This window comes from Cebus imitator, unplaced genomic scaffold (genome assembly GCF_001604975.1).
Source record: "Cebus imitator isolate Cc_AM_T3 unplaced genomic scaffold, Cebus_imitator-1.0 Scaffold136, whole genome shotgun sequence".
Lineage (NCBI taxonomy): Eukaryota > Metazoa > Chordata > Mammalia > Primates > Cebidae > Cebus > Cebus imitator.
This window is the reverse complement of record NW_016107451.1, coordinates 5026964-5054425: the sequence shown is the minus strand read 5'-3', so window position 1 is coordinate 5054425 and position 27462 is coordinate 5026964. Positions and strand designations below refer to the sequence as shown.

The following is a 27462-nucleotide window of genomic DNA, read 5'->3' as shown; positions in this document are numbered from 1 at the left end:
CATCCCTTTCGGACTCCACCTCCACCTTCACAGCCACCCGCACCGACCCACAACTCACGCCTCGATGACTCCATCCCACCACCTGGCGGACCCACAGCACCCACCCTGCACACACAAGTAGACGCCGCTCCACCCGTCCACACCTAAACTCCACGGGACACCGCGTCCCTTCCCCGGCCGCCCGCAGCCACAAATCCACACTCCACTTTCCACAAGCACACACGAAGCCTCCCACCCCCGGGGTGGCCTGGGGGGCCACACTGCCCCACTCAGGCGGGGACACCACTTGCACGCGCCCGGCTTCCTGGCCCCCCGCCTGCCCCCGCTACGCTGTCCGTCCCGGGCACCAACTCGGCCGCCCGTGCGCCCTGCCCCGCCGCCTGCTCCGCGCGTCCCCTCCCTCCGCCTCGCCTCGCTAGCTCGCTCCCTCCCGATTTGGGAAGGCGGCCGCGGGGCGGGCGGGGGAGGGGCGGGGCGGGGGAGGGTGACATGTGAGCGGCGCGCGCCGGTGGCAGGTGGAAAGGCGAGCGGCATGGAGCGCGTAATAAGAGAGTTGGAGTCGGAAAGAGCAGCCCCAGTCGCCGGGGAAGCGGGCGGTCAGTGCGGGCTCCGGTGGCCCCCAGGCTCCGAGCGCCCGCCCGCGGCCCCCGCTCGGCCCCTAGCTCCCGCCGCCCGCGGCCGCTCCGGGCTGCCCCGCGGGTCCCGGGTCGGAGCCATGCGCAGCTGAGCGCCCGGAGCGCGCCCCCGCCCCCGACAGTGCCCGGGCCCCGGCCCCCCCAGTCTGGCGCCGCCCATGGCCGAGGCCCCCCCGCGCCGCCTTGGCCTGGGCCCCCCGCCCGGGGACGCCCCCCGCGCCGAGCTGGTGGCGCTCACGGCCGTGCAGAGCGAACAGGGCGAGGCGGGCGGGGGCGGCTCCCCGCGCCGCCTCGGCCTCTTGGGCAGCCCCCTGCCGCCGGGCGCGCCCCTCCCTGGGCCGGGCTCCCGCTCGGGCTCCGCCTGCGGCCAGCGCTCCTCGGCCGCGCACAAGCGCTACCGCCGCCTGCAGAACTGGGTCTACAACGTGCTGGAGCGGCCCCGCGGCTGGGCCTTCGTCTACCACGTCTTCATGTGAGTTTGCGACCCCGCGCCCCTCCGCGTGTCCCCGCTACAACCTGGCCTTCCGGGGTACGGCCGCCCCGCCCTGGCTCCGCCTTCAGCCCCCCTGCCTCAGGGCCGACCCTCATCTCTCTCCCCCCAGGCCTGAGCCCTGTTTCTGATCCCCTCGCTGAGTCCGAGTCCGACCCTAAGCCCTGATCTCCCAGGCCTGACCCCTGCTTGACCTCGCTTCTGACCTCCCTGCACCGAAGCTGCTTATTTCCATCCTGACCGCCAACCTCTGCTCCTCTGTCCCAGGTACTCCCCAAGGCCAGCTGCCTGCCCCCAGTCCGCTCCGGGAAGTCTGGGACCCCTGTAGTGGGCGCCCTTTCCAGCTTCCCCACCCTTGTCCCCCTGTGTCCCAGACACAAAGAGGACCCCTTCCTTGGCTTCCACACGCTTCTGTCACCTGCTCCCTATCCCCGAGCTATGAAGGGCTCCCCTCAGGGATGCTCTTCTCGTCTTCTGTTCCCCTCCACCCCCGGCCAGTTGACTGTGGGCCACCTGGGCCCTGACACTCGCGTATGCTGTGTCCGACTTTATCTGTGTCTTCTCTCAGTCTTCCCCTCCACCCTCAACTTCCCAGTGGCAGCAGCGGCCGCCCTGCCTGCCCTGCCCTGCCTTGCCCTGCCCTGCCGGCTCGGCCCAGCTCGCCTGCCTTGCTGGACGGCAGCACCAGGCCTGGCTCTAAGCACCAGGGGAAAAAGAAAGAGGAGAGGGGTAGGTTTGGAAACACTGACGCTGCTGGGGCCCCATCCTCCCTCTCCTCAGGCTCCTACAACTTTCAAAAACACTGACCCCTCTTGGATGCAAAGAGTGAATTTTGGCAGCTCAGAGCTCAGTCTTGGGGGACGGCCTGGCCCAACCGGGAACATGAGAGGCCCCGCAGATATCAGTTGAAGGGCTGGGCCTGACACTGGGACGCTCAGAGGTGCCCGAGAGAGACCTCTGGTCCCTGGAAAATGTGTAGCTATTAATCCCTTTTTGCTGCTGCCAGAAAGAGCCCTTTGGCGCTGGGGTCTCTTGGGTGGTCCACCTGCCTGCACACCTGACTGTCCCACAGTCCTCCTGCCGCCCTGGCTGTCCCTCTGCCAGCCTGAGTTTCCACCTGTGTGCGAGTTGGCCGGTCTGCTCATCTCTTCACCTAACTGTCGCAGTCCTTCTGCTTGCCTGTTTCCATCCGTCTGTGTGGCCCGTGCAGGTATCAGGGTGCCTGTCTCTGCATCTGCCTATCCGCCTGTCCACCTGACTGTCCACTCTTCCTCTGCCTGTCTTTTCCACCTGTCTCTGAGTCTGTCCTCCAGCCTGTCCCTTGGGTGCCTGCTGGCCTGCCTATGCCCCATCTGAACTGGGCCCACAGAATTTCAGAGGTGAAGGGGAGGAAGATGGGGCACAGGGAGGGGCTGGGGTAGAGCACAGCACTAAGTGGATGGGGGTGGCAGCCTTGACTCTGTGCAGAGACCTCAGCTGGGCTTGGCCAAGCAGAGAGTTGAAATTGCTCAGGACATGAGGTCAAACTCTCTGGTTCAGGGTCAACGGTTAGGAGTAGCCCAGCCCTTAGTGCCCAGTGGGAGGCCTAGAATGAATATTTGTGGCTATAAAGAGGCCCTTTGAGTGAGGAAGGCCCAGGGCTGGTGGAATTGAGGGGAGATGTACTGCTCCTGAGACGCAGCTGCAGGGCCGCCCCCTTGGGTGCCCAAGGAGGGTGAGACACCCCCAGAGAACGACTGTGCCCTCCGTGGGCTCCACTTGGAAAGTGACTTTTCCAAGGCATGACTGGGCCTAGAGAAGCCAATAGGGCTCTGAGGTGGGTCCTCATCCCCCAGGCTCAGCCTCAGCCCCCAAAAGGGTCAGTGGAGGTGAAGGACCCGCCTCCTGTCCCCTGGCCAACCGCTGTTGTTGCCTCCTTTGAAAGAACCGTTCCTTCCTCTCCAGGAGCTAAATCCACTGGTACCTTTGCCCCACATCCTGCCCTTTCTAGATGCCAGGAAATGCCCTCGCCAGGGCCGCGCTTGTCCTGACCACTTGTCCCTGGGAGCCCAGGGCCAGGGCATGCCTTGGGAGCTCTGGGGGAGGAAGTGTGGTGTGAAAGCGCCCTGGTGTTTAGGGATCTCAGGGAATTGGTCACCCATCTTAGAGGTGAAAGAGGGTGGAGGTGTCGGGAGCCCCACCTCTTGTGTGCTTTGTGACCTTGGGTGGATCGCTGGGCTTCTCTGAGCTTTAGGTCTGTAGGTCGTCAAAGTGGATAGAAACCCCAACCTTGTGGCTCTCTTTTGGATGAGTTAATGGAGTGGGAAAGAGCTTGGTAAGCTGCGGGGGCCCATCTGAGTGTGAGAGATGGTTGTTATTATTGGGGTTGGGGGTGGGGGCCCACACAGAAGGTCTCTCTTGTTTTTGAGGAGCTCCAGATGTGGGGTTTCTCAGTCACACTTCTGGGTCTTGCCAGGAAGTACTTCCTGCTGCTGGACTCAGCCCGCCCACTATACTTTTGGTCAAATCCTTTCTCCTCTTCCCAATCTCCCTCAGTGGCAGCCCAAGTGAGGGGAGTCCAGGGAGTGCTGTTAGCTAGGACCCCCTTCCCAGAGACGTACTGTGGCAGGAGGGACCCCAGCAGAAGAGCCTGCAAGAGGGGCTCTGGGCAGGGGTCGGTGGCCCTGGCCTGTAATCCCAGCACTGTGGGAGGCTGAGGTGGGAGGATCACTTGAGCCCAGGAGTTCTAGACCAGCCTGGGCAACATGGTGAGACCCCGGACACAAGAAAATTTAAAAATCAGCCAACCATGGTGGCGTACACCTATAGTCACAGCTACTTGGGAGGCCGAGGTGGGAGGATCGCTTGAGCCCAGGAATTCTAGGCTATTGTGAACTATGATGGCGCCACTGCACTCCAGCCTGAGTGACAGGATGAAACCCCGTCTAATTAAAAGAGAGAGAGAGAGAGAGAGAAAGAGAGAGAGAGAAAGAGAGAAAGAGAGAGAGAGAGAGAGAAGGGCTTAGGAGGGAGGGAGCTGGGGTGAGAGGAGCCCATTTGCCCAAGGGTACACTTCCCTCTTGTCTGCCAGCTGGGCCCTTCTGGGCCCCACATAGAACCTGCATCTTTCTGGCTCCTAGAGGTGGGAGATTGCCTGGAGCACAAGCCGGGATTCTGCCTGTCCTGTGGCAGCTGGGACCTCTGGGAAGAGTGGATTGCTGACTCCTGTCTTCTCCTATTGGGATCCAGAATGAGGGGCCACTGGGCCTCTCTCTCTCTCTAGACCCTCAGTCCGGTCACCAAGCCCCAGCCCCCTCCTACGCCCCAGTCCCTGATTTAAGCCCTCAAGCTTTCACAGACCCTGCTCTCTGAATTTTAAGCAATACCACCTTAGGGCCTGTCCTGCTTGCTAAGCCCTTGGGGGTAATGCTCGCTGCCCCCTTGTTGCCCCTCTTGAAGGCAACTCCAGCTTCCCTTGAAGTCAGAAGGCTGGAGGGGGCTGCGCAAGACCCTATCTCCCTCCATCTTCCCTCAGCCACCATGAGCCGCGTGCCTGCCGCTCCCAGCCCCCAGCGCCAGCAGACTTTCTCTATGTGAAGGTTTGCGGCTCTGTAAACATCCTCCTTCAGCCTTGTCCCTGGGGTCAGAAGCTGTGGGAATGGGGAGGGGAGGAGGTGGCGGCAGCTTCTGGGGCCCTCAGACTGCTAACCCCAGCGCCCCCTGACCTCCCATCCTGGCCATCTGAGAAAGAGCATCGCCTGGGTTGGAAATTATCCCAGCAAATGGTCCCCAGAACCCTCAGGCATCCCCAATAGGTCAGTGGGTCCTCACATTTTGACAGTCCCACTTTACTTGTAAGGAAACTGAGGCTCTGGAGACCAAAGTCATGTGGGAAATGAGTAGCAGAAACAGCGGACCAGACCCCAGGACTCCTGCTTCCCCGTCAGGGACTGTTTTCTCCTAGTGGCCCCCGAGCTTGGCTCTCGGAGTCTGAACTGAAATCTCTGGTCGTGTGTGCGGCACCAGCTATGCACAGGGCACCTCGCTGAGCTCTCTCTAAACCGGTCTCATTGTGCCCTTCTACAGCCTTGTGAGGTGGGCACTGTTATCCTCCTCATTTGACAGATGGGGAAACTGAGACTCAGCAGAGGCCACTCAGTTCATGTACAGGAGCCTCATGCAGGAGCAGGGGCTGACTAGGAGCCGTTGCTCTTGGCGCCACAGCCTCAGCCAGCCGCACCCCAAGCCCGGGCTCCTCAAGAGCAGCACTCCTGTGCCATCTGTCCGTCCATCCCCAGCACCCTGCATGCAGTCAGCAGGGGGTGGGCAGTGATGGCCTTTTGTGGAATTGAGTGGAAACTGCCAGCCTCTCCCAGTGCAGCCACGTTTTAGTTGTAGACCCTTGTCACTGCTGCGTGCCTGTCTGCATGTCTCGCACATGCACTCACTGCAACACCGACATACGTGCACAACACACGCGCGGCGTCCGTCCAACAAGGGGAGTTCTGGTTTACAGCTGCCCCTCCTTCCCTGACTTCACCAACACTCACCGTAGACATGCATCCGGGTCTGTGGCTCCAGCCCAGACCCCTAGGACAGAACAAAGCTTGCTCCTGTTTTTGAGTTTTTGCCTTCACCTGTACACAACTGCAGGGCTCACCTTGCGGGTCTCTGTGTATTTGTGTAGCCACCTTGGAGGGCAGCCTCAGCACCGTGGAGGAGCGTGTGGCTGGCTTTCTAGAACTTTGCTGGCCTTTGCTCCTCCTGGAGGGCCCTTGGAGGTCCTTCCATCTGACCTTGTGATGTACTGCTGGGTATACCAAGACACAGAAAGGGACAGCTCCTCATCCAAGGTCACACCTAGTGAGTCAGTGTCAGGAACCCAAGCTTTTTGTCTCCCAGATCAGGACTTCAGATAACAATTTTCCTAACCCCAGCCAATAGGGGAGACGGGTGTTTAAGAACTTTTGCCTTGTGATTGGGAAAGTCTTTGAGTGTGACCCAAATTTTTTGTGCTGCTGTTTTTCAGCCCCAGTCCTTTTGCTTGGTCTTTGTAAGAAGCTGGGGAGACCATCCTGTTGTTACATTGCCTTCCTCCTCCCTGTTGCATCCCCCCCTCACAATCCTTTGCCTCCTTCTTCTGGAGTTGTTTGGTGTCTCTGGAGCAGGTTCAAGCTCTCACTGTCTGCCCACCCCACCCCAACTCCACAGTACGTTCATTCTTCCATTGAAGACGGCCTGCTGGATGCCTCACTTCAATCCCTATTGCTGCTGAAGCCCTTATCCTTGGGATACTGGGGCCAGGAGTGTTTCAAGAGGATTATTCTTGGGCTGATGGTAGCACTTTGAGTGGATGATTAATTTCGGGCTCTCAGCCAGTCAAAGGAGCTGGAACTGCCTGGGAGCAGGAAAAGAGGACGGCCGAGGCCCTGCCCCTGCCCACAAAGGAGGCTGCTGGGGAACTTCCCGGACTCCCTCCTACATACCTAACACCAATGTGGGTCTCTAGAGAAGGTCCGATCTTCTCCGAGCTTATCCCCCCCACCCCCCCACCCCCCACTGGCCCCCGCCCGCCGCTGCAGGGAATTCTGCGCGTCTGCCCTAGGGGCAGCTCCTAGTGTGGGAGTTGAGAGGCTGGGGGTGGGGAAATAGCAGGGACTTTTCTTTTTTTGAGACGGAGTTTCGCTCTTGTTACCCAGGCTGGAGTGCAATGGCACGATCTCGGCTCACCGCAACCTCCGCCTCCTGGGTTCAGGCAATTCTCCTGCCTCAGCCTCCTGAGTAGCTGGGATTACAGGCACGCACCACCATGCCCAGCTAATTTTTTGTATTTTTAGTAGAGACGGGGTTTCACCATGTTGACCAGGATGGTCTTGATCTCTTGACCTCGTGATCCACCCGCCTCGGCCTCCCAAAGTGCTGGGATTACAGGCTTGAGCCACCGCGCCCGGCCTACGGGACTTTTCTCCAGAAGCTGCCCTGCAGGGAGCAGAGAGCATGGGCTCCAGGCTGACAGGTCTGTGTTCCTTCCTGGTTCTAGCCTTAGCACTCATGTGTCCTTGGGCAAGTTACCTAACCTCGGTTAGGCAAGTTACCTAACTGGGCTTCAGTTTTCTCAACTGAAAAATGGGAATAATCATAATACCTCCCTCTAGGATTGTCAGGACTGGACGAGATAAGGCACTGGACACTACTGGGCACTGTTAGCCATGAACATTACTGTTATTTTTATCCTGTCATCACTGTACTCATTTCCCTCCTCCGGGGAGAGGAGTGGCAGGCGTGCTGGGCTCAGCATGGTGAATATGTCTGGGCGTGCTCTGGAGAGAGTAGGAGCTGTGTCTGCCTGTGTCCATGGGAGCGGAGGCTGTGTCTTTTTGGCCTCGCGTGGGCCCTGCCCACTGGAGTGTCTGACTTACATTCTCTCGTGTAACCCTCACAGCCATCATATCAGGTAGGCGCTGTCTTCCTTGTGTCACAGTTAAGCACAGTGAGACTGGGTCAGGGGACATGACCCAGCTCAGGAATGGACCCCAGCCTGGCTGTCTAGAAGGCTCATTGGTTTGTTTCTTCCTTCAACTGACAAACAGTTACAGAGCATCAGCTCTGTACCAGGTCTAGGGAGCCAGAGGGAGCCAGACCTTGCTTATGGCCTGCCTGGCAGGGTAGGGGATTGGGGGCCACTTTGAGGAGATGGCAGAGTCTGCCAGGACCACTAGGCTGCCTCTTCTCCCAGGGAGACGTTTGGAAAGAGGTCTGGTCTGTGTGCAGCTGTGTGTCTGTGAGTTATGGGGAGGGTAGTGTGTGCCAGAGGCCATTGTGTGTCTGAGTTTGGGCCTCTTGGTCCAACCCTGGCAGCTGGCGTGGCCCCAGGGAGATAAAAGTAGAGCCATGATGCCCAGAGAGACAGCCAGGGACTCCCGGGAGAGGAGGGCACTCTCCCACTCTCACCTGAGCAAATCATTGCGGGGAATGAGGGCAAGGAATCCCAAGGGAGATTGGGAGGTCTCAGTCCCAAGCTTACTGGGAAGGTGCCCACCCCCACTCCACCCCAGTTCCTGAGCCTCGGTATCTTCTTCTGCAAAATGGGCCTAACAGGAAAGTGGACCTCTCAGGGCTGCCTGGCACACAGTCATGCCGGGTGAATGAGAGCAACTGCTGTCTCAGGACCTTGAGCTTCATAGGGTGGCAGGTAGGGTGCTCTCTTCCAGCGTGGGCAGGGTGCCACTTCACAGGGCACTCAGGAGGCTGCCTGCCCCCAGTGGAGGCTCTGAGGGGCTGGAGAGAGGGTGCTGAGCAGACCTCAGGGGCTACACAGAGCCCCCAGGACTCCAGGCTCCTGGGCAACCCTGTCCTTGGGGCAGGAGCTGCGCGCCCTGGGGGCTGGTACAGGGGAGGGGTGAGGAACAGGAGGGCAGCCCTAGGCAGCAGCCTAATTGGTCTGGGAATCCATGAGCAGTGCCTGAGGGAGGGAGACAAAAGGAGTTTAATGATTCCCTCCCTCCTCACCTTCTACCCCCAGAGATTTGGGGAACAGTGGGTGGAGCGGGGTCTCTAGCCTAAGGCTGCAGGGAAAATCTTAAGGCACACTTTCCTGAGATTCCTTGGACACCCAGGCCGGGAAGGTGGGACTGGAGGGAAGCTGACTGGAGATAAATGGAGCATGGTTCCCATTGAAGCAGAAGAGATGGAGGTCAGACAGCAGGAAGGACTGCCCAAGAACCAGGAGGTGAATGAGACTCCCTCGGGTATTGTTCCAAAAACTTGGAGACCCCTGTCCAGATGTGCTGGACAACATTTACTCGAATTGTCCCTATCAAGCAAGGAATGGCTCCCTACTTCCATAGTGCAAACGATGGAGGGGGATGCCTGTTTCCTTTGAGCCCAGCTTTGGCGGGGGGTGGGGTGAGGGTAGGCATCACATCGGGTACCCACTGGCTTTTAGGCAGTGGTGAGAGGGTCACAGGCTGCTGCTCCTTCCCTGCTGCTTGTCTCTGGGAGCCTCAGGCCTGTCCAGGTTGCTGTCTTTGGCTTTATTTTTTGCTGGGCTTGGCTGTCCCCTGGGAGGGGAAGGGGCAGGGAGAGAAAGAGGGGGGGCAGGGAGAGAAAGAGCGGGGGCAGGGAGAGAAAGAGGGAAAGCAGGAACCGCTTTGTCAGCACAATCTCAGGCGCCTTCACTCCTGCCCATCCTGGCCCGGCTGCCACTCTCTACTGGAGGGACCAGCCCCTGGGCACAGTAGGGATTCAGACCCTGTGGAACTTCCTCCCTTAGAGGCAGGACCAGCAGGTCGGGAATAGGCCTTTATTCCCCCATCTTCTCTCCATGTATTCCTGCTATACAGAACCTCAGGCCTCAGAGCTGGAGCAGATCCATGGGCTTCATTTCACAGATGGGGAAACTGAGACTAGAGGGGACCTGGTGGCTCAAGGACACAGCCCGCATGCGGGCCTTTTCCACCTTCCCTCCTTATACTGGAGTAACATGGGGGAAATGCTGCCTCCCTGCTGCCCGTTCTCTGGGTGAATTCATTCACTCATCTCATTTTCCAGCCTCTGGAGATTGGTGGCAGTCTGGTGGGAGAGACAGGGAATGGGGAGAGGACAGTGTGGCCCACGGCCCAGCAGAGGGAGGGAGGTACAACATGGGGATGCACAGAGGCTGGGTGGGGTATCAGTCCCTACCCTCCATGCTCTGTATCCTAAAAAAAAAATAAATTTGCCCTATTTTACAGACAGGGGGATTAGGGCATAAAGAAGTTAATGACTTGCCCAAAGTCAACAGAGCTGACAGGTGGTAGAGGCAGGATTCGAACCCAGCATATGCCTCTCTGGGATGCATGCATTTAGCCAATCTACCATCCTGTCCCCCCAAGCGGCCCCCGTGGGGCCTTTTTTTTTATTTTTTAAGGCAGAGTCTCATTCTCATCCAAGCTGGACAGTATGATCACTGTCTCAACCTCCTGGGCTCAAGTGATCCTTCCATCTCAGCCTCCCAAGTTGCTGGGACTACAGGTGCACTCCAAGTCACCCGGCTAGTTTTTAAAATTTTTTTCTGGAGACAGGGTCTTGCTATGTTGTCCAGGCTGATCTCCAGCTCCTGGCTCAAGCCATCCTCTTGTGATCCTCTTGCCTCGGGAGCTACCATGGCCACCTGCTGGGTCCTTCTTGAAAGCTCCCCCCTTGGCTTTCCTCAAACCAGCCTCTCTGGCTCCTTCTTCTTGGTTCTATCGGCAGCTCTGCCTCCTCTTTCTGCCCCTTGAATGCTAGGGCTTTGTCTCAAGTCTTCTTCTCTGTACATAGTTTCAGAGGATGGTCTCACGCACTCCTACGACATCAGGGGCCACCCCTATGATGACAGCCTCCACCCTGCGCCTCCTGCCTGCTGACACCTCTCCTACTCATCCCCTCTGCATCTCAAACTCAGCATCTGCCTACAAACCTGCCCTCCTTCCTCAGTCCACCTGACAGCAACTCCCCTACCCCCAGTGACCAAGTCAGAAACGCCCTCCACACAAGCATCCTTTGCTCCTCACCTGAGAAATGACTTACAGTGTCCCAAAGAATTGCGCTGTTCAGTGCTCCCGTACTTTTCTTTCCACCTGCAACTCCCTCCCATCTCCCGCCTGCTGCATCATCAAGCTAACTCCTATTTATCCTTCCAGTCCCATTGTGAGCACCACCTCTTCCTGAGAGTCCTCCCTATCCCCATCACCCCCAGGCTCAACTGAGGGTCCTTCAGTGCCCCCAGGGCTCTGCTCACCCAGCCCTGTGTGTTCTTTGCTTTTCTGCATGGGACTGTGAGAACTGGGTGGGCGGGGGCTGAGCAGAGTTCTTGGCATGTGGTCAGCAATGAGTGAATGTTTGCTGAGTGAAGGATGGAAGGTGGCATTGAGGCCAAGTGGTAAGGATGTGAAGGGTTTTGCCAACTAGAGAGAAGTGGAGAAAAGACCCTTCAGTCCTCTGTGTGGAGCACTGTGGGTACTCGTGATTTTTATCCCAAGTGAGCTCCAGGTGGAGGGAACAGCGGAGCAAAGGCCTTGAGAGGGGACTCCCTTCTCCTCACCCCTTTGCCCTGAGATCTGCAGAGTACAGAGCCTTGATTGACAGGCTGTAGAGGTGGGCCTTACCCTGCAGGCAGTGGGGAGCCAGATGCAGTGACAGGCCAGAGTAGGACCACTGGATGGGAACCAGGGCTTGACTCTTTCTGAGCAAGTGCTCTGCAGACGTGAGGTGATCTGGTTTTTCTAGTACCTGCTGGGTAGCAGGCACTATTATTGTTCCCGTTTTGCAGACAAGAAACTGAGGCTCAGAGAAGAGAAATACCACATACGAAGTTACACAGCTTGACTGTGGTTGAGTCAGGACTCAAACCCATGTCGGTGTCAGGGCCAAGTCCGAGCTCTACATGGTTCTCAGCCTCGCCAGCTGACCCAAGGCAGTTTTCAGTGGCCTAAGGCAAAACCGAGAATAAGGATGGTGTGGCGACTCTTTCATAAAGCTAAATTTATTCCATTCAAAGGACTGTCTTTTAGTATGAGATGATGTCCTTTCTTTTATGAAATGATGGGCTGGGGGAAGAATGTCCTTACTTGGCAAAATAAAAAGGTGACAACCTTATGCAGTCCCCAAAGTGTTTTTGGAAATTTTACCGGTGGTGCGTGAAATCCAAGTCTGGACGCCAACCAACCCTGCTCCTCCCACTGAGCTGCGGGGCCAGAAGAGAGGGGAGTCTGCTGGGGACGGAGGGATCAGGGGACAGAGGAGCCTCAGGCCCCGCACTTTGCAGCGAGGACCCACCCAGGGCTCTTTTCTAAGATTGGGTTGGGTGGGTGGGCAGGTGGGGGACAGATCAGCCAGAATAAAGGGCTCACCCCTCAGTTAAAGGGGCACTGGACCAGGAGGCAGCAAACTGGGGCTCAGCTCCTGCCTCTGCTTACTGGAGGCTGTGAGATGCCAGGCAGGTGACCCAACCTCTTTGAGGCACCAGCTTCCTTATACATAGAAGAACAATTGCCATGTCTCCCTGCTCACCTCATGGGGCTGTCTCCTATGGCAAGTGCTTGGTAAACTGCAAAGTGCTGTGAAGAACAGGGGCTTGTGGTGGTTTTATTTATTTATTTTTCTTTTGAGATAGAGTCTTACTCTTTCACCCAGGCTGGAGGGCAGTGGTGTGATCATGGTTCACTGCAGCCTTGAACTCCTGGATTCAAGCAGTCTCCCTGCCTCAGCCTTTCATGTAGCTGAGACTACAGGTGCACGTCACGGCACTAGGCTAATTTTTAAATTTTTTGTAGAGGGGGGATCTTGCTATGTTGCCCAGGCTGGTCTCAAACTCCTATGCTCAAGCAATTTTCCCACCTTGGCCTCCCAAAGTGCTGAGATTACAGGCGTGAGCCACCGTGCTCGGCCCTGGTTTTACTATTCTTCTCTTGCCATCACAAGTTCCCACTTCTCTAGGGTCCTGGGCCCCTCGTCCCCCTTTCACTTTTCACTTGCACTGCTTTGAGCCCTGAGGAAAAGACATATGGGGGAAGGTGGACAGGTGGAATGCCACAGGCCCTGTAAAAGCAGGGTGGCCACACGAGCAGTTCCTTTCCTCAGCCTCCCCTGGAGGGCAGCTCAGAGATGCCCAGGCTGGAGGCCTGGGGAAGGAACTCTAGGAAAAGAATGCATGAAGCCGGCCCAGGCTAGAGTTCTAAGCACAGACTTTGACACTGAGTAATAAGATTCATAGTCTAATCTCTACCAGGTATTGTGCTAAATATTTTTCACACGCTGCTTCATTTAATCCTTCCAAGAGCCCTATGAGGTAGGTCCTATCACTATCCCCATTGTATAGAAGATGACACTGAAGCTTAAAGGTGACACACTGCCCTTGTCACACAGCCAGAAGTGGGGAGTGCCCAAGAGGCTGGGAGTTTTCTGGGCCCAGCTCAGACAACGGAGTGCCTGGAGAGGCCGAGTGTGCAACGATTCTGTGACAGGAGAGGGTGGAAACATTTGCAGGACTGTGGTGGGGGGCCAAGGGGGTAATCAGTGCACATCAGGGATACCGGCTTGGGGTGGGAAGACAAGGGACATGTTCCTGCTGGCCAGCCTCTAGCAGTCACCTCCCTCTCTGAGTCCCAGCCTCCCTCTCTGCTCTGGCTCTCAATAAATAATAACAAAGGTAATAATAGCAGAACCTTACTGAGTGCTTACTGTAGGCCAGATGCTGCTCCGAGAGCTTGCCCCTCCTCCTGTCATGTTTTCCTCTCAATACACTATGAAGTAGATACTGTTGTTATGCCTCCTTTTCAGATGAGGAGGTTGAAGCGCAAAGAGGTTAAGTGACTTGCCCGGGTACACGTAGCAAGGCCAGGATTGTAACCCTAAGAGTCTAGCTCCAGAGGCTGTGATCTCACCCACTTAACTCACCCGACTGTGTCTGCCTGGTGATATGAGGAGCAGTTGAGCCTTAAAGTTCAAGGTCCTGGGATGGCTCATGCCTGTAATCCCAGCACTTTGGGAAACCAAGGCAGGCAGATGACCTGAGGTCAGGAGGTTGAGACCAGCCTGGCCAACATAGCGAAACCCCATCTTTATTAAAAATACAAAAAAATTATGTGGGCGTGGTGGAATGAGCCTATAGCCCCAGCTACTCGGGAGGCTGAAGCACAAGAATCGCTTGAACCCAGGAGATGGAGGTTGCAGTGAGCTGAGATCACCCCATTATACTCCAGCCTGGATAACAGAGTGAGACTCTGTCTCAATAAATAAATAAATAAAGTTCAAGGTCCTGCTTCCACCCCGATTCTACCTTGGGGACTCATTCCTTCCTTCTCGTCCTTTCATTTGAGAAAACTTCCGTCTAAATGAAGTTCAGCTGATTATGCCAGTCCCTCTGGGCCAGGCCCTATGCCAGACTCTGGGGACAGAGCAGTGAATCAGACCTACCCCTACCCCTGCTCCCTGGGGGAGATGGGCTAAGAAGCCAGCAGTTACCAGGCAGGGCGATAAGTGCCACTGTCCAGGCAGCACGGAGTCCTGTGGGAGCCCAGCACAGGAGGCTAAGACCAGCCCCAAACTGGGCATGGCTGGGAAGGCTTCCCAGAGGAAGAGCCTTGAGATCTGAAGGACGCGTAGAAGTAGGAGTCAGCCAGGCTAAAAGGAGCAAGGAACAGTGTTTCAGACAGAATAGCACAGGCAGAGACCCAGAAGTGAGGCTTAAAAGGGCATTTCAAAACAGCAAGAAGTCAGAAGAGCGGGATCCTAGAGGAGGCAAGAAGTATCTGGAGAAGAGGCTGGGATGTGACAGGGCCAGGCTTGGCAGGGAGGACACCGGGCTGGGGAGCTGCAGCCTCCTGAGAGGGTGATGGGAAGGAAGCGATGTCAGGAGTAACAGCAGGTTCGTGTTTTAGAAACTCCTTTCTGGGACTGGCAAGGAGGATGCTGGAGGGGTAAGGACACTGGCAAGGAGCCCTGGGGATGCCATCAGCTTGTACTCCTTTTCCTGTACCTTCCCCCCAGGGCCCAGCCCCCGGAGTGCCTCCTCCAGAGCTGTCCACCAACCCGCCCGCCCAGGGCCTGGCCCAACCTGACCGAGAGCCCTAGGACTTTGCCTGTAGGGAAAGTTCAGCTGCTTATGCAAACTCTAGCCTGGGGGGAGGTGTGTGTGGCTGAGCTGGGAGCTGGGGGGTGTGTGGGGTGTGGCCTTGGACGCAGAGAGAGTAGGTGCAGGCGGTGAGGCTGTCTGGAAAGGCAGTCTGGGGATATGGGCTTGGGGTTCATGGGGGTGCCTAGAATAGTGGCCTTAAAATGGCTCCAAGAGGGTACACTGGAATTTGACCCAGATAATGGAGGGACACCCTGGAGAAGGGGCAGAGTCCTGGCCGCTCAGCCAGCCCCAGCTCTTTTCCTTGAAGCTCAAGAGTATGGAAATCACTGGTGTCACCCAGCCCCTCACTCTTCTGAGAGGGAAGCAGGTTCAGAACAGGGCAGCAGTAGAGCCCAGCCCAGAACCAGGCTCAGTCCAAGCATCTTAGTGTCTCCAATAATGATACCTAACAGTGAAACCTTTCTGCAGAGCTTCACAGGGGCTGGCCTGGGCTTAGGCTGGATGGTCTTGGGCTGATGTTTTTTGCATCTTGAGCCTTAGCCTCAGGGTCCAAAATATTACCTGTACTGGGAAGGAGGTCCCCTCTCCCACTGATGTGCACAAAGCCTTTTCAGGCATGCTGCGCCCACTGTGGGCTTTAATTATTGTTTGTTCAATGAATCCCACTGAATTCATGTAACAATCTTGGAGGAAGATATTATTACGCTATTTTATGCTGAGGGTCAGAAAGGAGAACTGACTTGCCTAAGGTTATTCAGCTGAGAAATGGCTGACTCAGGGCGTGACCCCAGGGGTCCACGTGCCTGTCTAGGACCCCTAATGGACACAGCCCCATTTTTGAGCCTGTGCTCTCAGTGAAAATCAGTTGGTGTCTCAACAAGGCCGATCGTCAGCTGAGCAGGGTGTGTGTATGTATATGGAAGCTGGGCTGGGCTGCTGGCTAGAACTCAAGCCACACCAACCTCTATGCCCCTGTGTTTGGACCTGGCTGCAGCTGCTGCCCCGTGGGGGAAGGGGACCTTGCCACTTGCCCTCCTGCATCAAGGGTTTTTTCTCCTAGGCCTGGCTGCCTGGGCAAAGGAGCCAGCTGTGGCGTGACTATGTGGGCACCTGCCAGCCCCTCCCTGGTTGGGGTCTGGTCATCTAATGCCCTTCACATGACAGGCATGGGGTGGGCACTGGGCTGGGGAGAGGGATTTGCACTCTCCTAATCCGAGGGCTGCAACCCTCCCTCTGTCTTGGCCAGGGCCGTGGGAGAAGTTTGTCCTTGCCCCATGCCCAACAGCCCCAGCTCAGATCCCTGGCACACACCCAGTTCCTCTGCTTGGGGCCTTCCCCTGTCCTGACCCTGCCCCCCACCCTCCTACTCTGCGAGCAGAATTAGGAGCTAGGGGGCAACACTGGGACATTCCAGACTGATGGAGGTGCAGTGCTACACAGCATGTGGGACTGAAGGATGGGGGCGATGTCAGGGAGATTTAGGAAACATGTTGGAACAGAGTTGGGGGAAGATAATTGGGGTGCAGAGCAGGAGTGTTTGGGGCTCATCCTGGGCCACCCCTTCCTGGAAAAATTTGGCTACAAGTCAGGGAGGCAAATGTGTGGGCGATGCCCCCCTCCTCGCTAGGCAGTAAACACTGCCGTCGCCTGGGAGACGAGAAAACATCTTGGTCCCCCCACGGTTGTTTATACCAGGACTCCCTCTCCTTCTCTGGCCTGGTCTGGCCTCTCTACTCATGAGCTGGGCGACCTGAGTTGATGGTCCAGCCCCCTGTCATGGCAGGAGGCCCCAGCAGCAGGCCCGCTGGCCCCCACCAGGGACTGGGCACTCACCACCTCCTGGTGGACTGTCCCATTGGAGGCCTAGGTCTTACTGATCAGAAGCGTGCTCCCAGGCCTTGGCCTCCATGAGGGAGACCTGGGATTGCGTCCTGGATTTGCTCCAACCCTCTGCCTGAATGTAGTCACTGGCCTCCCAGTAACCCCAGCTTCCCATGTTCAGTATTGGGTAGGATCTAGATTCGAGTTTTTCAAACTGTTTTAAGCCATAGATCTGGTTCTTTGAATGACACCTGACACAGAAGCACAGTATATAAAACAGATCAAAGCAGGTTTGCTCTGGGTGGACTCATGGGTTGGGACCCACTCAGCCTCTATGGCCCTGGCATACTGACCCAGAGCCTGTACATGATCCTCCTTGTTCTAGAACACATTCCAGGTAACCCTGGAATTCCCTGGCCAACTACTTATGCCTACTTCCAGGTCTGCATGGGCCCTTCTCCAGTTCACCATCCCAGGGGCTGTCAGAGTACACCTAAGCTCAAGGGCGGCTGTTTGCAGTGGGCATGGCAAGAGCCTGGAAGAGCAGGCTGAGGCACCCCCAGGAGTGTACCCAAGGCCCCTCCTGGGGAGGGATGGGCCCAGTGTGGGAAGAGAATCTGAGAATCGGAGGGTAGCAGGGGCTGGCTCTCCCTTCCCTGCCAGATTCCAGCATGGGATTCCAAGGAGCCCAAGAACTAAAATTCAAACCTGTCCTTCCAGATCATTGTGAAGGTACATGTGTCAGGAAGGATAAAGCGTATTTTATTTAACAACTTGTTAACTTGATTGAAACTTTTAAATATTTAAACTTATGGCATGTGGGTCTCCATTTGTACTCTCACCAGAGTTAGGGATGAGCTTGCATCAATCCTCCTTCCATCCACCCACCCAACCACCTACCTCAGCAACCCCAAGACAGCCGTACTGAGAACTCTCAGGCTTCACAGGACAGTGTGAAAGTCTCACTCACTGAAGCTCAAGGTCTTTCTGTTCACTCCCCAGATACTGTCTGAGCATCAACTGGGGCCAGCCTGGGGGATGTGGAGGAGCCAGACTGGCCTTGCTCTAGAGGGATGGATCTCAGTGAGGAGTAAGCGGGTAGGAACACTCTCACTCTTGCAGAATAGAGCGACAAGGGGCTCCTGAGAGGGCCCATAGGGGCCCTGGGATCCTAACCAGGAGCTAGAGGAGCTCTTCTATTCAAAGCAGACCATGGATTGATGGAGTGGAAGAGGCAGCCCAAGGAGGGGAGACAGCACAAAAGCCACCAAGGTGGAAATGTACAGGGAGTGGGGAAGTCAAGTGTGGCTGGGGCTTAGGGTGTGTGTACAGCCTCAAACGCTGGTCTAAGGAGCTTGGATTTTCTATTGTAACAGTAAGAAGCTGTTGTAGGATTGTAAATGGGGTAGGGGCTGAGGATGAGCCACTCAGACTGCAAGGTAAGTGGACTGGAGTTGGGGATGGGGGGCTGGAATTGTGGTGGTCAGTGAAGAGGCTGGCTGGGGGGAAGGGGAATGGAGGTGAGTCCTGGGCTGGCCAGGAGTGGGACTTGGGGGGCTAGGAAGAAAGAGGTGATCTTAACTCTGTTTTCTGGGACCATATCTCCTGTCTCCTCCTCCTTTGTTCTGTCTCAGTTTCTGTCTTCTTCTTCTGCTATTCCACTGCCCAAGGTCTCCAGACTGGAAAGAGGGGCGCTCACCCTAACACCCCTCCCCAAAGCAGGCCACTTCGCACAAGGAGCCAGGCAAGAGGTCACAGTTGTATAAGAGGCTTTTCCCAGCTGGCCGGACCACTCATTCATTCATTTATTCATTCACTCACTCAACATTTACTGAGAACCACAATGCACCAGGTCCTTCACTAGGTTTTGGAGAGAAAGTAGGAACGAGATCAAGTACCTGCATTCATGAAGCTTACATCATGGGGGGGTGGGAGGACCAGGAACTGTATCTATCCCCAGTGTCTACCACCTGGCACTCTGTGTCTGGGCTGGATGCCTGGGAACAGGGACTCTTCCCCATTACCTACTCATTTGTTCCAGCTGCCCTGTGTCAGCACTCACCTCTCTGGACAATGAGAGAGTGTAAGGGGTCCCAGGCTCAGGATGCCTGCCCCAGGGACCACCTGTCTCTGTAAAAAAGAGCCTGGGCCTCGAGGTCAGGACCTGGGCTCAGGCCTAGTTCTTCCCACTCACTCCTGACTTCGAGACCTTTATAAGGACCCAACTTTGATTTCTTTATCTGTCAGGTGGGGTTAGGGGATGTCCTGAGGAGGCGAGGGGACCAGAATACCGGACTTCAGCTCCAGTATTCTCCCTTGGTGGACAACTCCTTCGGCTATGATGGGAGGGGAGAAGGGGACTTGGGACTCAATATTATCATTATCCACAAAAGATAGTATTAGTTTCTACCTATTGAGTAATTTATTCCTCACTATCTGTACGGTCGGCGTGTCGTCTCTCCCCATTTTCCAGATGAGGAAACTGAGTCTCAGTAAGGTGAAATGACTTACTTTAGGTCACACGTGAAACTACCTGACTCCAAGAGCCCTTTAGGATGGTGTTGTGAGGGTGCTGCCTGGCACCTGCCCCACTTGGGCACTCAGCCTCGAGAGTGGAAACCTAGCCCTAGCGCTCCCTCCATGTCCCCTCAGGGGCTGGCACCACCCCGAGCCTGGGCACTGGGTCCTGCGACCCTGGCCAGAACGGTACCAGAGGCCAGATCAGATCAGGACTCAGCTCGGGGGCCTAGATTCCTCTGGGTCCTGGGGCGAGCAGGCCCTGCGCCTGGCGTCGGTGGGTGGGCGAGACCGGGGCGGCAGTGGCATTGGGTCCCCCCTCTCCGCCCCCGGCCTGGGGGACGCGGCGGCACCTTCACACTTTCCGCTTGGCCCGCTGCTCGCCTTTCAGGCCGCCGCGTTTTCAATTGTTAATTTGGAAACGGAAAAAGTAGCCGGCCGGGCGGGGGAGGCCGCGGGGAGGTAACCGGAGACGAGCGCCGCCCCCGCCCCTACTGCCCTCGGGGTCTGGCGTCGGCAAAGCCCCGCCCCTCCGAGGGACGCACAGCCCCGCCCACCGTGCCCCGCCCCTTCCCGTAAGCCCCGCCCTCGCCGAGGCGGGCCGGGGGCGCCCGGGTGTGCCGGGCAGTGGCGCCCCTACTGAGGAGGAAGGGCCGGGGCGGGGAGAAGGGTTCCGAGGGCTGTGCTGGGGCAGGAGTCCCCCAGCAGCCCTACCCACAGGAACCCGTACCTCTCCGGATAAGCCGCGCCCGGTGTCAGCCTCCCGTGTCCCAAGGTGAATCCAAGCCTTTCTGCAACCCCTCTGCGGGTTCATCGGGGAGACCACTGCCTCCAGACTGCCAGACCAGGGATCACTGGTCCCATTAGAAAGACGAAGAAATTGAGTCTCGGAGAGGGACAGTTAACTTGCTCAAGGTCACACAGCCAAGGCAGAGCAGAGCTGAATTTAAGCGCATTCTTTTGACTGCGATACATTTAGGGACTGTCTGCCTCACTTAGAAGAGGAGGGGGCATCAGGACCAGAGATACAGTGTGTCTCGTTCCCCAGATCTCCAGCACCGTTTCTGTGGTTAGTAAGTTACTGGAAGTTCTGTTTGGTCCTCCCTGGCTCCTGGTTGCTATCATTTTTCAACTTGAGAGAATTTTGGAGGTAGAAAGAGGTCCCTCTAAAGTTTCCATGTAAATGAAATGTAAAAGACCCTCTTCTGGAGACTCCCAGAACGTGGAAGTCCCGGAGGACTGGCAGCTTCAGGAGCCATCCACAGCCTCACTTCCCATTAGGGAAGCTGGAATTGCCAGTCCCAGATGGATCAGCAAAAAATAGGGCCCTCAGAGATTCCCACCCAATCCCTTCCTCCCACTGAGGAATAGGCTGAGACTCAGACACAGTTTCTCAAGTCTTCAGTTGACTGGTGGTGGAGTCAGGAGAGAGAACCCACCGACCCAGCTTTCTAGATCTGTCCATGCCCTGTGCATCTCCCTCTGCTGCCCCCAATCCTGACACCCCTCTTGAGCTATCACGCAGGATCCTGCCTAGATCAGCTGGGCCTGCAGGCTGGGCAGCCTTTCCCTTTACAGGTAGAGGAAACTAAGAAGAGTATCTGCAGATGTCCTCCCAGCTTCCAGCTAAAGACCCTCCCAACCACTCTTCCACCTTAGCTGTGGAACAGGCCCAGAGAAGCTGTGCTCCTGGCCTCAAGTCACACAGCAAGCCTTTTCCAGCCTGCAGGGCCCACTGGATTTAGCCTGGCTGGTCCTGGATTTGGGATTCCCACTGGGAGCCTGGCTCTCAGGGTAGCTGCAACCAGATGCCCCAGGTGTGGCCTGTGAGTTTGCATGCTGCTTTGCTTATTAGTAACAAAGGCATTGAAACCCCTCTTCCTCATTGTGACCCCAAACCACCCACTGGGTGGGGTCCTCAATGGCTGAGTTTATAGAACTCCAGGCTGGGCTGTCTTGGCACCTGAGCTCCCCAGGGGACTCTGCCCTCCTGTTCCACCCTGTGTGCTCTTGGTGCTCTCTCTGCCCTGGAAGTACTGAGAACCCAGTGGCAGGGACGAAATCTTTCCCCTGTTTTGGCCTCTTCCCTCCCTCTGCCTCCCCGGAATAGTGGAATAGTGCGCAGCTTCTGCTGACTCAGACAGAAGGCTCCTTAGAGGTGACCCTGACCTATGCCAGGTTCAAGTAGCTGGGAAACTGGGCAGTCCTTGAACCCAGTGTCACAAGGCTACATGCAGCAGAAGGGCAGGGGCAGGTCCCATCCTGGCCCCAGGATGAGGGAATTTTTGAGGCAGGAGTGAGGGGCAGCTGCCTGAGTCCTTCTACAGAAAGAGGGGAAATCCAAAGGACATTGCCTTAGGAATCAGGAAATCTGGGTGCCAGGCCGAACTCTGTGTTTGATCTACTGTATGATCACAGGTAAGCCAGTCCCCTCTCTAGGACTCAGTTTTCCCCTCTATAAATGACAGCGTTGGTTGATCTCTAAAGGACCTTTCAGTGCCCATATAGCCAGTATCTGGTCACATCTTGCCACCTCCATTTCCCCTCATACAAGTCACTGTCATTGGCTAGGAGTGGTGACTCATGCCTGTAATCCCAGCACTTTGGGAGCTGGAGGCAAGAGAATTGCTTGAGCCCAGGAGTTCGAGACCAGCCTGGGCAGCATAGGGAGACCCCGTCTCTACAAAAAATAAATATAGGCAGGGCGTGGTGGCTAACGCCTGTTATCCCAACACTTTGGGAGGCCGAGGTGGGTGGATTGCCTGAGGTGAGGAGTTCAAGACCAGTCTGGCTAACATGGTGAAACCCTGTCTCTAATAAAAATACAAAAAATTAGCTAGGCGTTGTGGCATGCACCTGTAATCCCAGCTACTCTGGAGGCTGAGGCAGAAGAACTGCTTAAACCCAGGAGGCAGAGGTTGTAGTGAGCTGAGATTGAGTCACTGCACTCCAGCCTGGGTGACAAAGTGAGACTTTGTCTCCAAATAAATAAATAAATAAATATTAGCTGGGCATGGTGGCACCCACCTGTGGCCCCAGCTACTCAGGGGGCTGAGGCTGGAGGATTGCTTGAGCCCAGGGGGTTGAGGCTGCAGCGAGCCGTGACTGCACCACTGCACTCCAGCCTGGCCAACAAAGTGAGACCCTGTCTCAAAAAAAAAAAAAAAAAAGAAAGTCTCACAGGGTGAAGTGGCACATGGCTATAGTCCCAGCTACTCAAGAGGCTGAGGTGGAAGGATCATTTGAGCCACACTCCTGTGTGGCTCCCAGGAGTTCTGGGCTGTGGTGAGCTATGCTAATCAGGTGCCCTGTGTCGGCACTTACCTCCAAGTTTGGCATCAATATGGCGACCTCCTGGGAGCAGGGGACCACCAGGTTGCCAAGGGAGGGGTGTACTGACCCAGGTCAGAAACGGAGGAGGTCAAAACTCCCGTGCTGATCAGTAATGTGATCATATCTGTGAATAGCCACTGCACTCCAGCCTGGGCAACAGAGCAAGACCCCATCTCTTAAAAAAAAAATCAACAAAACCAAAGGAAAAAAAAAAAGTCACTGGCATCTCTTGCCAGGATTACACTTTCCAGCTCACAATAGGGCAAACGTCATTGCTCCCTCCTTCCGCTCCCCATTGTAGTCTGTTCACTCAGCAGCCTATGAGATCTTTTTAAACATAAAGCAGATTGAGCTACTCCCTGCTCAAAACTCCCCATCTTACTCGGAGTAAAAGCCAAGATCCTCACCATAGCCAGTAGATGGCCCACTTCCCACCTCCCCTGCCTCTCTGCCCCCCGCGCCTGCTCAGTCCACTCTGGGACCACTCCTTTCCTAGTGGTTCTGGAACACAGCAGGCACCCTTCTGGCTCAGGTGTGTTGCATTGGCTTTTCCCTCTGCTCAGAACTCTTCTCCCAGTTGCCTGCATGGCTCATTCCCTCCTTGAACTTTGCTCAAATGTCACCTCCTCAAAGCTGCTTTTCCTGACCACCTTCTGTAAAATAGTCCCCCTACTCCATACCTTTTCCCCTTTTCTCACTTTTTCTCCATCATCATCCAACAACTTGAACCTATTTTGTGTGTGTGTGTGTGTGTGTGATGGAATCTTGTTCTGTCACCCAGGCTCGAGTACAGTGGTGCCATCTCAGCTCACTGCAACCTCTGCCTCCTGGGTTCAGTGATTCTTGTGCCTCAGCCTCCCGAATAACTGGGATTACAGGTGCTCAACACCATGTCCAGCCAATTTTTGTATTTTTTTTTTTTTTTTAGTAGAGACAGTATTTTGCCATGTTGGCCAGGCTGGTGTCAAACTCCTGACCTCAGGTGACCCTCCCGCCTTGGCGTCCCAAAGTGTTGGAATTACAGGAATGAGCCACCGCGCCCAGACCAACTCGAACCTTTATTTGGTTATTATCTATTCCCGACCCTGGAATGTAAGGTCCATGAAGCAGGGACATTGTTTTTGTGCCTGGTGAGCACCCAGTGAATAGTGACTGTCTGACTGAATGAATGAATGAATGAGTGCTCTGTGGCTCTGAGCTGTGTGGCTCTCGGGAGTTGCTGCCTGCCCTGATTCCCTCATAATCTCCCCTGCTGTGGGGAGGTTTCAGGTGTGGTGACAGGAAGGGCCATACAGGCACACGGGAGGGGGTGGTACCAGCGAGAGGCTGACCCTTCTCTCAAGATCCATTCTGGGTCAGGCATAGGGCATTCTGGTACAAAGGGCAGGACTCCTACCCAGAGACAGCCCTCGGTTCATAGGAGGCAGGTACTCACACAGAGCTTCTTACGCGTTGAGGTACACTTCCCAGTGGAGGTGGGCATAGAGGTGGGATGGGGGTTAAGGGAGCATGAGGTGGGGGCTCCCACCTAACCCCGCTCATGCTCAGACACAGCATAAGTAAAGGTGAGGAGAGGGGAGGAGATCTGTTTGCCACTGTCGGGGGACAGAGCTATGATAATGCAGTGCCAGGTGCCAGGTTGGGTACCAGCTGGTGAAGAGCAAGTTGGCTTGGTGGGTGGGGCTTTCTTTACAATCATGCTAAGAAGTTTGGGCCTGGGCCTGCAGTCGGTGGATTTCACACTTTTTTAAAAAGCAGCAAAGAAAGCTCTTTGTTACATGAAATTTTACGCCAAAAGCCAGCATGGAAAATTGAGCCAACTGAATCTGCACAGAGCTGCTCAGTGGAACCGAGGGAAGGTTTCCACTGGCCATTTTGCGTGAGTTTCTCAAATCCCAGCTGCCTAGATTCCACCCCGTTGTTACCCTTCCTTTTAATGGCATCCTGCTTGGGAGGGCCCACGTCTCCCTGTTTGAGAAGTCAGTGCTGTCTGACCGGTCCCAACAGATGGATGGCCGCTGTGTCTTCTTTGTTCCACTCTGGCTCTTGCCAACACATTGCTCGCCCACTGACCTGGTGCAGCAGGTAGGCTGGCTGGCACGGCAGAAGGAAGGAGACAGAACAAGTCAAAAGGTTTGGGGCTATCCAGGTGGGAGAGGAGGAAGCTATTCCTCATCAAATACCTTGTCTAGAAGACACCACCTTTCATGTCCCGTGGGACAGAGACCATTTAAGCTGACTCAGTAAAAACTGGCTTCTGTACTATCACACTTGGAATTAAGAAAAAGAAAAATTGGCGTCTGGAGTTGGAGGACAGATATGGTAAAGAAAGAGAAGAATCCTGTAGAGGCTTCAAGGCAGAACACATTTTGGATTCATGGGATAGAGAGCAGGGGAAGAGGTTCCCGCATAGCGCAGTCTCAGGGCCCATCTCTCTGCCTATTCCAACTTTCCTCTGTGGTTCTTTGTTCCATTCCTGAGAAAGACAATCTGATTGGTTCCACCCAACCTATGGGTGGGCCCTTCTTGGGTTGGTTCCCAGCTCTTCACAAATCACCGCTGGCCAGGAGAGCCACATGGAGCCCACCACAGGATTGTCACTCATTGCCCTGCAGTCTGGGCACCACAAAGGGGCCGGCTGAGAGGGCTGAGGGGCGCTGGAATCCAGCCTGTGCCTAGGGGTGGGGCAGCCCAGAGGAAGGGATGCCTTTTCTAATGTGTTCATCTAGAGGGGTCAAGTTTTTATAACTTGTCAGTCTAACGGGAATGCCTTTTTTCTAATCCATCCTCCAAGAAGGGGCATTTTTTTCATAGTTTGTTCTATGTGCTGGCTGCTTCTGTCCCTCCAGGGACAGCCTCAGAGAAACTGAGTTGGAAGCCAGCTCTCTCCCTTCTACCCCACTGCTGAAAAGTCACAAGGCAGAAGGGACTTTGCCCATTACTGAGTAGTCCTCCACCTACATGTTGCAGACAGGGAAGCTGAGGCTCCATCAGGACCCCATCACAAGCCCTAAGCCCCAGCACAAGCCTCTGGCCCAGAGAAGCAGCAGCAGCAGTGGCGGCAGCCCTGGTGTAGGGCCCTGGGTCACGTGCTCTTGCTCCCTTTGCCATATTTAGAATCGCTGGATCAGGGGAAACTTCTCCTCCCAACCCCTGAGGATTCTTGGAAAGAGCCTCGCTCTGAGGCCTGGCTTACTGCCCCTCCCCTTATTCCGCTGCAGGAAAAAGTAAGTGCCTGCTCTCCCTAGAGGAGTCTGGGGCCCTCCAGGCTGCACTGCACCCCCTTGTCAGGAAGTGCCCATCAAGTCTAGCTGAAGTCCCTTCTTCAGTATCAGCTCTGGTTTGGGGTTGAAGGAGCCCCTTTCTTCCGGAAGGTGGTGGTGGCTGTAGCTTCTGCTCTCTGGGGACCTTGGCTGAGTGAGGACAGACTGGCCTCAGGGTGTCCCAGCTGAGGGAAGACAAAGCCCTGCCTTTGGGCCCTGGTCTGGAGAGCAAGGAAAGAGTCACATGCTCCCCAGGCCAGATGCACGAATCATCCCTTGAGCTTGGGAGTTGGAGACCAGTCTGGGAAAATAGCGAGACCTCGTCTCTACTGAAAATCAAAAAATTAGTCAGGTGTAGTGGTGTGAACCTTTAGTCCCAGCTACTCAGGAGGCTGAGGCAGGCAGATCTCTTGAGCCTGGGAGAATGATGCTGCAGTGAGCTATGACTGCACCACTGCATTCCAACATGGGCAACAGAGCAAGACCCTGTCTCAAAAGAAAAGAAATCAGGGAGCATGCTGGTGGCTGGGCAGTCCCCAGACACTGGCGGGGCTCAGTCTGGGGTGGACGCTGGAGAGAGAGGGAAGGAAGAAAGCTCTGGAGGAAGGAGGGGGCGAGGCCTGGATCTTCATTTACCTTGGCCTTGGTGGGTAGTTGGGGGTGGGGAGGGGTCCTCTTCTCACACAGACTGCTTCCTACTGGATAATCAAGCCTTAAAAACAGGAACAAAAAACTAACTAAAACCCTAAAATGCATGTGCTGAGCGCCTGTGATGTTCCAGGTCTGTAGAACCATCTTCACTGCTGAGGAAATGGTCCTGTGCTCCCGTGGGACCCCTCTCCAGACCTGGTTTTTCTCCCACCTTTCTCTCCCAAGCTCCATACCTCCTCCATCTCTTCAGATCCCCCACCCCACCCTCCTGCCCACTTCTGAGAGCTGGGCCTTGCCTCTTCTTCCCAGAGCAGCCCCCAGTGAGCAGGGGCTGTCAGCCTCCTCCCTTCCTGCAGCTTCCTCCCACCTCCATGCCTGCCTGTCCCAGTGGAAGCTGAAGGGGTCCTTCCTACTCATCACCAGCTCCTCCCTGGCTCTGGCGCCCAGCCTCCCAGTCCTTAGGGACTTCGTTTCACTGATCACTCCCTCTGTCTCCCTGCATCTTCAACTCCATCTTCTTGATCTACTGGCTCCTTCCACTCTGGCTCTCTCATCTTAAAAGAAAAAAAAAAGATTCCCTGTGCCCTGCCACCTTCTCCAGCTATGATCTCCGATCTCTTCTTTGCAGTCAAGTATCTTCAAACAGTTAAATCTATACTCACTGTCTCTACCTCCTCACTACCCCTCCCCCTCCTCACTTTATCTGGGCCTGCTCTGATCTTCCTGTCCTGAGAGAAGGCTGCCCTTGCCAAGGGGCCTGGTGACCAATGTGTCACCAAATCCAGGGGACATTTTTCACGCCTTATCTCACTTGACCTCTTGGCAGCATTTGACACTGTTGTCCACTCCTGCTTTGAAACATGTTCTTCACGTGGCCTCTCTGACACTTCTCTCTTCTGCTTTCCTTCCCAGCTCTCTGCCTATCCCTCCCAGTCTGCGTAGAGGGCCGCTGTTCCTGCTGCACCGCTGGGGCTCCATCAGGTCCTCCTCTAACTTTGTCACATGCTCTCTGGACTATCTCAGCTGCTCCTGTGACCTCAGTCACCACCTCTACCCTGGTGTCCCCCAAATCTGCATTTCCAGCCAGGTCTCTCTCTGCATACTCATGGGTGTCTGCTCAGTGCCCATAGCCCTCTCTCTCTCAACATGTTCACCACCCGACCCCTGCTCCTCTAC

The 27462-nt window shown here is 55.8% G+C and overlaps 1 protein-coding gene across 2 annotated transcripts in view; it reads left to right on the top strand.

Annotated features, from left to right (window-relative positions):
* The first annotated feature begins 491 nt into the window (after positions 1-491).
* Positions 492-27462, top strand: part of KCNQ4 (potassium voltage-gated channel subfamily Q member 4) — a 57994-nt gene continuing 31023 nt past the window's right edge. For both annotated transcript variants that reach the window (XM_037743201.1, XM_017541808.2), the window contains exon 1: positions 492-1107. In XM_037743201.1, coding sequence (XP_037599129.1) covers positions 794-1107 — 314 coding nt within the window. In that variant the 5' untranslated portion in view covers positions 492-793. The remainder of the gene's footprint in view (positions 1108-27462) is intronic.